At 59.8% G+C, this 11,846-nt stretch overlaps 3 protein-coding genes across 3 annotated transcripts; 2 read left to right on the plus strand and 1 right to left on the minus strand.

Annotated features, from left to right (window-relative positions):
• Nucleotides 1-328: 328 nt before the first annotated feature.
• On the plus strand, nucleotides 329-3,840 carry HRG_10349 (cytochrome p450 domain-containing protein; the record flags this gene model as incomplete). The annotated part of the gene is made up of 8 exons (XM_044868820.1): nucleotides 329-437; nucleotides 500-739; nucleotides 791-902; nucleotides 971-1,299; nucleotides 1,354-1,439; nucleotides 1,491-1,739; nucleotides 1,792-2,353; nucleotides 2,414-3,840. 8 exons carry the CDS (start codon nucleotides 329-331, stop codon nucleotides 3,838-3,840), a joined length of 3,114 nt encoding a protein of 1,037 aa, XP_044716175.1.
• Nucleotides 3,841-4,639: 799 nt separating this feature from the next.
• Nucleotides 4,640-8,721, plus strand: HRG_10350 (glycosyl hydrolase family 92 protein; the record flags this gene model as incomplete). Its single annotated transcript, XM_044868821.1, has 4 exons — nucleotides 4,640-5,706; nucleotides 5,787-6,476; nucleotides 6,535-7,067; nucleotides 7,376-8,721. The coding sequence occupies 4 exons, from the start codon at nucleotides 4,640-4,642 to the stop codon at nucleotides 8,719-8,721; spliced, it is 3,636 nt and encodes a 1,211-aa protein (XP_044716176.1).
• Nucleotides 8,722-9,282: 561 nt separating this feature from the next.
• On the minus strand, nucleotides 9,283-10,361 carry HRG_10351 (ubiquitin-conjugating enzyme domain-containing protein; the record flags this gene model as incomplete). The annotated part of the gene is made up of 8 exons (XM_044868822.1): nucleotides 9,283-9,419; nucleotides 9,474-9,655; nucleotides 9,711-9,825; nucleotides 9,887-9,919; nucleotides 10,062-10,102; nucleotides 10,156-10,158; nucleotides 10,224-10,231; nucleotides 10,329-10,361. The coding sequence occupies 8 exons, from the start codon at nucleotides 10,359-10,361 to the stop codon at nucleotides 9,283-9,285; spliced, it is 552 nt and encodes a 183-aa protein (XP_044716177.1).
• Nucleotides 10,362-11,846: the final 1,485 nt, after the last annotated feature.

Here is an 11,846-nt window from a genome sequence, read left to right on the forward strand (position 1 = left end):
GTTATGGCCTAGGATCCAAAGCATAGTGTCCAGAACCGCCAGCCTCATACGGCTGGGCTCGGGGCTCAGCACGTCCAGTGGCGAATGGATCGCATGAACTTGAACTCGAGCCGGGCGTTACGCATCAAGGTTTCGCCAGAGGTCTGAGTCGAGGATTGAAACAGCCCGCACTGCCCGTCTCTCTAGAGCCAGCCGGCGTCAAGGCCGTGCCGCCGTAGCTAGACAGACGTCGAGATATAAAGACACAGCGTTCCCCATGAGCTTGTAGAGCATCACGCAACACAACAACACCTGCCTTCTTCCACCCCCAAAGCCTCCAACATTCACCATGCCTAAAGATATCCCCAACCCTGAGGGCTACCCCATTCTGGGCAACGTCCTTCAGGTCGATGCTGAGCATCCCCATGACAGCTTGGCCCGGTTTGCCGAGATATACGGTAACTTTGCCGAGCATTGCTTGTTGCCGCGATTGCTTGGGCTGACAACCCTTCCCTGAAAGGGCCTATATTCAGGCTCCGTCTTCCGCGTGAGCGCATCTTCGTCGCAAACTATGCTCTGGCACGCGACCTCTTCGACGAGAAGAAGTTCCAGAAATCCGTGTCCGGCCCCTTGGAGCAGGTCCGGAACGCCACCAGCGATGGCCTCTTCACGGCCTATCCAGGCGAGCACAGCTGGGAGGTTGCGCACCGCACGCTGATGCCTGCCTTTGGGCCTCTCTCAATCAGGTCCATGTTTGGGGGTAAGTGACGCCTCACCGTCTCACGTGTCGGCCTACTAACGGTGAATCCAGAGATGCAGGACATTGTATCCCAGCTCGTGCTCAAATGGGCCCGGTTCGGTCCAGACTCGCCTATTGATGTGTCTGACGATTTCACCAAGCTCACGCTCGACTCCATTGCCTTGTATGTTGCCACTCGCCACGGAACATGTAAGACAAGTGTCGTCCCGCATAAGCTAACGTGAATCGTAGATGCGCCATGGGTGATCGGTTTAATTCGTTCTATCGTGACGAAGCGCACCCCTTCGTCAAGGCCATGACGGGCATGCTCGCCGAGTCCTTTGCAAGATCCAGACGTCCTAACATCGTCGGGGCCTTCTACAAAGAGAGCAACCAGCAATACCGTGCCAACATTGCCGCCTTGGAGAATGTAGCAAGAGGCCTTCTCGAAGAACGACGCGCCCACCCCTCCGACAAGAAGGACTTGCTCAACGCCATGATTGCCGGCAAGGACCCCAAAACTGGAGAACAGCTTAGCGATGACTCCATCATACGCAACATGATTACGTTTCTAATTGCCGGTGAGTATTCCCCCATAGCCCGCAAGGGGACAATTTACTTAATTCTTTGTCAAGGGCACGAAACCACTTCTGGACTCTTGTCCTTCCTCTTCTACGAATTGCTCGAGAACCCCGAGGCGCTCAAGCAGGCAGTCGATGAGGTAGATTCAGTCGTTGGAAAGAAACCAGTCACCGTCGCCCACATGGGGAAGCTCCCGTACCTTGAGGCGTGCCTCCGAGAGACTCTTCGGCTGCACCCAACCGCCCCAGCATTCACTCTCGAGGCAAAAGGCGACCAAGTCCTCAACGGCGAGTTTCTCGTCAAGGACAAGGAATGCGTAAACGTTCTTCTCACCCGTGTTCATCGGGATCCCGACGTCTATGGCCCCAACGCCGATGCGTTTGAGCCCTCGCGAATGCTTGGCGAGAATTTCGAGAAGCTGCCTCCGAATGCTTGGAAGGCAAGTCTCCCTTTCCCTTCAACAACATGAACCTCAGCTGACACATATACAGCCGTTTGGGAATGGCGTTCGAGCGTGCATTGGTCGACCGTTTGCATGGCAGGAGTCGCTCCTTACTGTAGCAACGCTGCTGCAGACGTTTCGCTTCACCAAAGACAGCCATTATCAGCTCCAGATCCGAACCGCCCTGACAATCAAGCCACAAGGCTTCTACATTCGTGCTCGACCTCGTGATCCGGAGTTGCTGGAGCACATCGGTGTCGGGGCCAAGGTTCCTTCATCAGACAGCGCTGCCAAGCCGGCAGCGCCCACAGCAAGCGTCGCCCCCAAGGATTTGTCGCCGCTCTTGATCTTGTACGGGTCAAACACGGGAACATGTGAAGCCCTTGCGCAGTCTCTGGCCTCTTCCGCCGAGCAGCACGGCTTCTCGCCGGAAGTCAAGACCATGGATAGCGTGACCTCGTCGCTGACATCCAAAGCTCCCATCGTGGTCGTCACGGCGAGCTATGAAGGGGAGCCGCCTGATAATGCCGCGCATTTTGTCCAATGGCTGAAGTCGGCTTCCAAGGAAGAAGTTTCCGGCGTTCGTTACGCCGTGTTCGGCGTTGGCAATAGTTAGTCCATGGCTCGTGTCCCCGATCTGCTGCCTTTGCTGACAGCGGCTTCGTTTCCAGAGGAGTGGCATGCCACATACCAAAAGATTCCGATCGTGGTTGACGAAACCCTCGCAAATGCCGGCGCCAGCCGCATCGTCCCACGATATGCGGCCAACGTCGCCCAAGGAAACATCTTCGACGCCTTTGACGAATGGCAGGACAAGGAGATATGGCCAGCACTGGGCAAGCTGTTTGGTAAAGCAGCAGGCGGCGGAGACGGTGCCAATGACGCCCCCAAGGAGCTCACGCTCGAGATCGGTGTCCAGACCCGATCAAAACTACTCCGTCAGGATGTAGTCACGGCGGAAGTCTGCGAGTCGCGTCTGTTGACGCAGCCCGGGGCTCCCAGGAAACGTCATATCGGCATTCGCCTCCCGTCCGGCACCTCTTACCGCGCCGGGGATTACCTGGCGGTTCTCCCACTCAATCCCCAGGACAATGTTCTTCGCGTTATGAAGAGATTCGGACTGCCCTGGGATGCTACAATCACCATCGATCCCACAAAGGCCACATCGCTGCCGACAGGACAGGCCATCAGCGTGCACGACGTGCTCTCTGGGATGGTTGAACTCAGCCAACCTGTGACGGGGCGCATGACAGCTGCTCTGGCAAAACTGATCCCGGAAGAGAACTTGGCCAAAGAACTCGAGGGCCGCGCTGCCAAGGAAGACTTCCAGAAGTCTAATGTCACTCTTCTCGACATTCTCGAGGAGTATCCTTCGGCGGCCTTCTCCCTTGGACAGTACCTGGCGGCTGTGCCACCGATGCGTGTGCGCCAATACAGCATCTCGTCGACGCCATTGGCCAACCCGTCCGAGTGCTCGCTCACCTATACCGTGATAGACGCACCATCGAAAGGCAGTCGATTGGGGCACCGTTTCCTCGGCGTCGCAAGCACATACCTCGAACGCCTCAACAGCGGCGACCATCTCCAGGTCAGCCTGAGGCCGAGCCGGAGCGGCTTCCATCTGCCGGCTGACGACGCCTGCCCCATCATCATGGCCTGTGCGGGCACCGGCCTGGCCCCTTTCCACGCCTTCGTGGCCGAGCGTGCGCTCAAGAAGAGCGGTGGGCGTGAAGTTGGCCCAGCCCTCCTGTTCTACGGCTGCAACGGACCGGACGAGGACGACCTGTACCGAGACGAGTTCGAGGCGTGGGAGAAGGAAGGCGTCGTCAGCGTCCGGCGTGCCTACACGTGCAAGCCAGAGGCGGCAGAGAACTGCAAGTTTGTACAGGACCGAGTCTTGGTTGACAAGAAGGCGGTTGTGGACCTCTTCTCCAAAGGCGCCCAGGTCTACATTTGCGGCGCCGGCATCGTGGGGTCTGGGCTTGAGAAGGCGTTTGCGCAGATTCGGGCAGAATCAGCCGGTTGCGACGAGGAGAGTGCGCTCAAGTGGGTGCAGGACAGGAAAGGCGACCGCTACTGGGCAGATGTGTTTGCTTAGACGGCTGACGTTTTGTATTGGTGGAGTTGGCCATGTTTTACTTTTTCGTAGACGAAAGACAGCTATCTGCACTTGACTCGTTCTTGATTCCTTGAAGATCAGGCTTCGATGAAGCTTCTGAACTTGTCCGTCTTTTTTGCAAAGTCTTTTAACAGAATATCTCAAGATGCCATTTCTTTTCAAGTCATTTTGAGCAGAGGCTAGCTAATTCGCTAGTAAATTGTTAAGAGTATTACTATTTGCCTAAGAGTAGTCCTCTATTTGGCCATTAGCACACAAGTTATAGAGTATGTCGCCCTGCTTTCCCCGTCGCTGCCTTATGCGCCGTAGCTGGCCGATCGACGACTGGACCGGCTATTTAGTAACTACTGTAATTACTGTATTACCTAATTAGCTACCCGACCTGTTCGTCCCGTAATTAGCTAATTACCACTCCTCGTCGGGGCAGTCTTCTCCGAGTACAAAGTTCCTCCTAGTACAAAGTACCTCCTAGTACAAAGTACCTCCTAGTACCTCCCTGCTAGCCTACCCCGCAAACGAACCGGGGGGGCGCGGGGGGCGGGAAGGGCGGGAAGGGCGGGAGAGTGGGGCGGATGGGGCGTCTCGATTGGCTTCACCCCTCGGGGCGGCAAAACTCCAACCTCTTCTCTACTGCAGACGACCATGTCCAGAACCGCGATGCCTCTCTGGGCTGCACTGAGCGGCACCGGCTCGCGGGCTCGCGTCATCCTGCCTCCTCAAGCGGCAACGTCAACCTCTGCTGTCGAGCTCCGAGGACAACAAAACCTCGGCAAGCGAGATGCGACTCCTCCCGCTCCTCCTCGTCGTGCTCGCTCCCGCCAGATGCGATGTTCTAGACTCGGTGGATCCCCTGATAGGCTCCACTGGAGGAGGCAACGTCTTCCCCGGAGCAACCCTGCCCTACTCCCTCGCCAAGGCTGTGGCCGACGTCGACGGGCAGAATACTGGCGGCTTTGACTTCGATGGCAGTAACGTTACCGGTTTTTCTGCTCTTCACGATAGCGGCACTGGGGGAAACCCGAGCCTGGGAAACTTCCCCCTCTTTCCCCAGCTGTGTCCGGGCGATGACCTCAACCGCTGCCGATTCCGCGTCGGCGACCGCAAGCTGCCCTACAAGCATGGCAGCGTCAGGGCCGCGCCGGGCCGCTTCTCTCTCGAGCTGGAGAGCGGCGTCAAGGCCGACATGACGGTGTCGCAGCATGCCGCCTTGTACAAGTTTCAATTCCCTGACCCTGGCGGCGACGGCGGCCAGCATCCGCTCATCCTGCTGGACCTGACGGATTTGTGGAAGAGCCGCCAAAACGCCTCCGTCAGCGTCGACCAACACTCCGGCCGCATGGTCGGCAACGGGACTTTTTTGCCCAGCTTCGGTGCCGGCTCATATGCCCTGTACTTTTGCGTCGACTTTTTCGGCGCCGACGTCGTCGACACGGGCGTGTGGGTCAACAGCCGCGCCGGCACCGAGCCCAAGCGCCTCTTCCTCACGCGCGGCTTCAACCTTTTTTATCTCGAGGGCGGCGCCTTTGCGCGCTTCGCGCCCCGCGGACCCGGTGCGTCCGTCACGGCTCGTGTGGGCATCAGCTTCAAGAGCGCCCAGCAGGCCTGCCGCAGCGCCGAGGCCGAGATTCCCCACCCGCTCGACGACTTTGACGCCCTGGAGGAAACGGCCCGGGACCAGTGGCGGCGGAAGCTGAGCCCCATTGCTATCAAGAGCGGCGGCGCAACGCGGGATCTGGCCAGGAGTTTCTGGAGTGGTATGTATCGGACTATGATCTCGCCCCAGAATTACACGGGCGAGAACCCGTACTGGGATGAAAAGAGGCCCTACTTTGACTCGTTTTACTGGTGAGGAGGCCCGATTCCGGCGCTCACTCGTCTCCCCCACCGAACACCATTGAGACCAATGAGCTAACAACACACGCCAGCATCTGGGACGGCTTCCGGGTCCAGCACCCCCTGCTCACCATCATCGACCCTCAGGCCCAGGCGCAGATGATCCAGTCACTCCTCGACACCTACAAGCACGAGGGCTGGCTACCCGACTGCCACATGAGCATGTGCCAGGGCTGGACGCAGGGCGGCTCCAACGCGGATATCTTGTTAGTCGACGCCTACGTAAAGAACATCAGCGCCTCGTCCCCCATCGACTGGGCCCTCGCCCTTGAGGCCGTCATGGTAGACGCCGAGCGCGAGCCCCTCGAGTGGTCCCACCACGGCCGCGGCGGCCTGCGCAGCTGGCGCGAGCTCGGGTACATTCCGTACCTCGACTTTGATCCCGTAGGCTTTGGCACCGACTCGCGAAGCATCTCGCGCACCCTCGAGTACTCGTACAACGACTTTTGCCTCGCGACGCTGGCTGCGGGGCTGGGCCAGCCCGAGGCTGTGCGGCACAAGTACATGGAGCGCAGCATGAACTGGCGCAATCTCTGGAAAGAGGACCAGACGTCTGTGATTCGGGGCAAAGACTCGGGCTTTAGGGGCTTCTTCCAGCCGCGGTACATGAACGGCACCTGGGGGTTTCAGGATCCGATTGCATGCTCAGCTCTCGCCGGCTTCTGCTCCCTAACGACGAACCCGAGCGAGACGTTTGAGGCTAGCATCTGGCAGTACCTGTTGTGAGTTTGACTCCCTCTAGGCCCAGTGCCTTGGACTCATCCTTCTCGACTGCTTCAGTTTTGTCCCGCATGCTACAGCTTCCCTCATCTCCCTCGTGGGCGGCGATGAAGCCTTCATCTCTCGCCTCGACTATTTCCACTCAAGTGGTCTCGCCGACATCTCGAACGAGCCCGTCTTCCTGACCGTCTACCTCTACCACTACGCCGGGCGCCCCGCCCTCTCCGCGCAGCGCGCCCACAGCTATATCCCCTCGTACTTCAACGCCACGCCAGGCGGCCTGCCCGGCAACGACGACTCGGGGGCCATGGGCGCCTTCCTCGTCTTCTCCACCATGGGGCTCTTCCCCATCGCCGGGCAGAACGTGTACCTCATCAGCCCGCCATTTTTTGAGGAGGTCAACGTGACCAGCCCGCAGACGGGCAAGACGGCCACGATTCGAAACGTGGGCTTTGACGCCAAGTACGGAAACTTGAGCATTCAGCGGGCGACGCTCAATGGGGAGGCGTGGACGAGGTCGTGGGTTGGTCACGAGTTCTTTACTGGGGGCGGGACGCTGGAGCTGTTTCTGGGCGAGGGCGAGTCGGACTGGGGCACGAGGCCTGGAGACCGGCCGCCGAGTTGGATGTCGTAGCAGCCTTTTCTTCTTCCTTACCTCGTCTGTAAGTGGATGTCTGCGTCGGGGACCGTAATGTTATATTTGCTTGCTTGCGTAGTTGACTTGGAATTTATGGGAAGAGATTTCTGGAGGAATCTTCAATCCATCTTACTTTGGGCGCACAAGTTCATGAGACGCTTCTTGAACTCGCCTACTGCATCGAAACAAAGTCATGTGAACAAATCCGAGATCTTTTGGAAAAAAAGGGGCAGGGCTGGTGGGTCCCCGTGCTTTGGCTGACAGCGCGACCGGATAAACCTGCCCCGCCGCCGACGTCCTCATCCCCATCACTTTCCATCCTCTTCCTCCACGGCGACAACTCCGACAACACACTCACTCTCGTCCGCGCCATCGCCTGGCATTTACGCTCGTCATCCCCCCCGACGACGCACACCCCAGAGCACGCACGCAGCACCGTCACCCGGCCGGGGTGTCACCCTCCCGCCAAGATGCAGGGCTTCAACATGGGGCGCTACGTGCCACCCGATCTCGAGGGCAGGACGACGGGCAACCGGCTGCACAACAAGCGCACCGCGTCGGCCGCGCCCACGGTGCGCTTCGAGATGCCCTTCGCCGTGTGGTGCGCGTCGTGCCCGCGCCCCACGCTCATCGGGCAGGGCGTGCGCTTCAACGCCGAGAAGCGCCGCGTCGGCGCCTACCACAGCACCCCCGTCTGGAGCTTCCGCCTGCGCCACGCCGACTGCGGCGGCGCCCTCGAGATGCGCACCGACCCGCGCAACACGGCCTATGTCGTGGTCAGCGGCGGCACCCGGCGCGATGACGGGGGCGCCGCTGACGAGGCTAGGAATATGGCGGCCGTCGTGGATGAGGAGCGCGAGGCGCTGCGCAGGAATGCCTTTGCGAGCTTGGAGAAGACGATTGAGGATCGGGAGCAGCTGCGCCGCGCCGACGAGCGCATCGTCGGCTTGCTCGAGGCGTCGGCTCGCCAGTGGGATGACCCCTATGCCCAGAACCAGCGCCTGCGCCGTGCCTTTCGCTCCGGTCGCCGCGAGAGGGAGCGCGACGCTGCTGCCGCCGAGCGCCTCCGCGAGTCCATGGGCCTGGCGCTGGACCTCTTGCCCGCGAGCGAAGAGGACGCCCGCCGCGCCGCCCTCGTCGACTTTGGCGCCCGCCGCGGCGACTCTGACGACGACGACGACGACGACTCTAATAATGACCACCGCCACCACCACCGGGTCAGCGCATGCAGCGCCCTTTCCAAGCCGCTCTTCGCACCCGTCGGCAATAGCGACAGCGACAAGCAACGGCATCGCCGGCGGCGACCGCCACCCTCGTCAAAGGCTGCGCCGTCCAGGACCAGGGACAGCCTCGTCTCCGAGCTCGTGACCAAGACCCGCGCCGCCCACGACCCCTTCCTCTGGGACTCGCCCGCCCACCACCACCTCAAGTCGCAGCAGCAGCGCCCGTCGCCGTCGCCCCCGCCTCCGCCCCGCTGGCCCGGACTCAAGCGGAAGCGAGAGGTCGGAGGCGCGCAACAACAGGGACAAGAGGCCGCGCCGCCCCCCGCAAAGGTCCCGGCGCAGGAGGCGAGCGCCCCGTGCAGCCTCGTGCAGTACGATTCGGATTGACCTCTTTGATTTCGACGCCTGCTTTGCGTGTCGCCACTGGAGTCTGGATAAAAGGATAACATGAGATACCCCCTTTTTCTACACACTCGGAAGATCAAGAGACTAGATGGCGTTGGGGGCATTGATTTTCTCATTCGGCGATTCAATCTATCCCATCTGCCCGTTTCCCAGGTCAAGGGAGACAGTGAACCAGAGACCCATCGAGCACCTCCTACCCCCTCTCGTCCTTTGTTGGAAAGGTGGCCGACCTCAACCGCAACCCATCCCACTCAAACGGCCGTGCATCGTCCTCGTCGCGTAGATGGTCGTGCCTGCCAGGGGCCATTGCCCACCGCGCAAGCGCGGCAGAACGCGCATACGCGCATCGTAAATGAAGCAAACGAAACAGTATTGGCTTATGCAACTCCTTTCCGTGGGTAGACGCAAGAAACAAAATAATAAAATCCTTTCCGAGGCCTGATCGTTACCAATTCGACGCCATCCAATGGAGATAGTGTGATGAAGTCCGCCCATGCCTACCGCGCGGCGCTGCAGAAAAAGAGACCAAGGGCAGCCTGGCCCTCATACGTCGTCCATGGGGCCGGCAGGCTCTTCGTCTTCGTCGCCGAAGCTTGCCACCGATGACATGTCGTCGTCTTCCTCGCTCTCGGCACCGGCCTCGTCGGCGGCGTCTTTTGTGGCGTACTTCTGAACGTACTCTAGCGCGCGTTAGTTTGTCCCGCCCCACATGCTGGCATCGTCTGAGGCGCTACCTTTGACCTTGGCCTCGTAGCTCTTGGGCTCCCTGATTAACAGGGCCGCCGCTTCACCGTTGAGGGGATCTGTTGGGTTCGGGTATCGGAGCAGTTGCGGCAGGAAGACCTCGAAAATGTTGATCATGTCGTACATTGGCGACCACGTCTGGTTGATGACATCGAGACAAACCGAGCCGGAGCTGAAGCCACGTGTCAGCAAAGCAGTCGAGTCCGGAAAGGCGACAGGCACCTCACAGCTCGTCGATGTTGGGGTGGAAGATGCGGTTCACGAATCCAATACTCGGGCTCTTATAGGGGTACGAATCCGGTAATTCAACGTGCACCTTCCAGATGCCGCCTTCGAAGGGGGCTATCGGGACCATGTCAGCGCGCGTCGCCGTTTTGAGGGTGATGTGAGCGGGCAGACTGACTCTCTGCTGGACCCTTGAAGCGGACAAAGAACTCTTGCCTGGCGAGTAGTGTCAGGATCGGGCAATTCGGCCTGCGACGAGCGGCGGACCGACGATGTGACTCACACTGCTGGCTGTCAGCGTGGGGGCTCGGAAACAAGCAGAGGCGGAGGAGGAAGGGGTGACGGTTGCATACTGTTGTCATTGACGAGCGTGACTTCGTAATCGCTCATGAGCCTGCTTCTGTTAGCTGCGGCGTCACCGGGGCTCATTCGGAGGGACCGTCGTACATCCTGGACTCATGTTAGCAGATCGCCTGTGCGCCGTTGGGTGCCCAAATAAAACGAACGGAACGTACTTCATGACCTAGAAGGAAGAGTCAAGGTCAGCGTCGCCAAGAAGAAGACGGTTGGATATGCGCCGCCCGATATCGGACGGGGCTGGACGATGCATCGCGACTCACATCAGTCTCAATTCGGCGGCGTGGGCTGCTCATGGCTGCAGCTGGCGGTCGGCAAAACCACACAAAGCGGCGCAGCGACGTCGCTGTAGTTGTCGGACGCGGCGGCGATGGGCTCGGGGGTATTTAGGCGGGATTGCGCGGGGACGGCTAGGAGATGGGGTGTCAGTGTGATAGTTTGCGGGGCGAGTCGCGGGAAAGCAGTGCTGCGTCGGGGGAGGGCGCGCGAGAGGAGGGAAGAGGGAGAAAGGAAGAGGCAGCGAGTGCGAGACGAACGGGTTCGGAGCAAAGGGCGAAGTCGGGTCGCGGACGAGGTCATGGACGAGTCACGAGGGGAGAGGGGCTGCACGTCCTTGGCTTTTCCGAGGATTTAGCGGCTGGAGCCGGGAGACACCGCCACGGATCGACCAACGGCATTGGAGCGCGCAAGGTTGCCATTTTCGGGACACGTTTGCCTCTTTGCGGGGGAGGTCGCCGCCTAGTACGGAAAAGTGGAAGAAAGCGGAATGGAAATCAGGAGTCGTTGGAAGTCTGACCGATCGACGCCACTGAGCGCCGAACCAGTTCATCCAACCGCCCGTGCAACCGCGCAGCCGACTGCTCACCACCGCGTACAGACTGCGCGCAGAAGGCACCCGTGGCCATTGAAGCAACAGATTCAAGAACAGACCGGGTACATATTCCGAGGGAAGCAAGTAGAAATCCTCTTGCAAATGCGCAACCGCGGTACCGCCCGCCACCTGCCACGCTGACTCAGCAGCGCCATCGCCGGACCCCCGAAAGCAGGTACTGTACCTCGGCCCAGCAAGGCACCACCCCGGCCGGCCGTCCCGAACTGGTCGCCGTCTCCGCCACCTCGGCCGTGCGGATCCCGGTCGTCGCAGGCTGGAACCTATGTGCGCCACCGTTCCAGACACAGGCGCAGGCACAGCGGGGCAGCCGAGGGACAGACGCCAGGGCCGTGGTGCTCGCATCTGCGCCGTAGCCTCCAGAATAGTGCGCAGTATTATTACGCGCCAAAATAGTTACCACCGCGCAACGCCTTGGAAATACCAAATTCTACATCGTAAAAACCATCATGACTGGGCCCCCCTTTTAAAAATCGCTGTTTCCGCCCCTGACACTCTGTTCTTCTCAACCCTCTCCTCATCCTCATCCTCATCCTCCTCTGTTCAGTCTGCCAAGCGACGACTAATTAAGTCGGGTGGCGTCGGCTCTTGCCCGCCTTTTTCCAGTGCACCCACCTCTGCCAGATCCGTCAGTCAGCACGGTACTTCGCTCGCCGTGTGCTGCTGTGCTGCATTACAGGTACATGCATAACGCAGTCCTCTTGCAACTACATGAGAGCACCACGATAGAAACCTCGATTCACGCCTTGTCCACTCAATCGTACCATTCACATACCCGAACGGACATTGCATCATTCATCGCTCAACATAGTTGGACACACACGCGTACACAACAACACCAACAGCAAACGCACTCACCCCACACCCAAGTCTCCCATCTACATCCGCACCC

The sequence above is a fragment of the Hirsutella rhossiliensis genome (genome assembly GCF_020360975.1).
Source record: "Hirsutella rhossiliensis strain HR02 chromosome Unknown scaffold00015, whole genome shotgun sequence".
NCBI lineage: Eukaryota > Fungi > Ascomycota > Sordariomycetes > Hypocreales > Ophiocordycipitaceae > Hirsutella > Hirsutella rhossiliensis.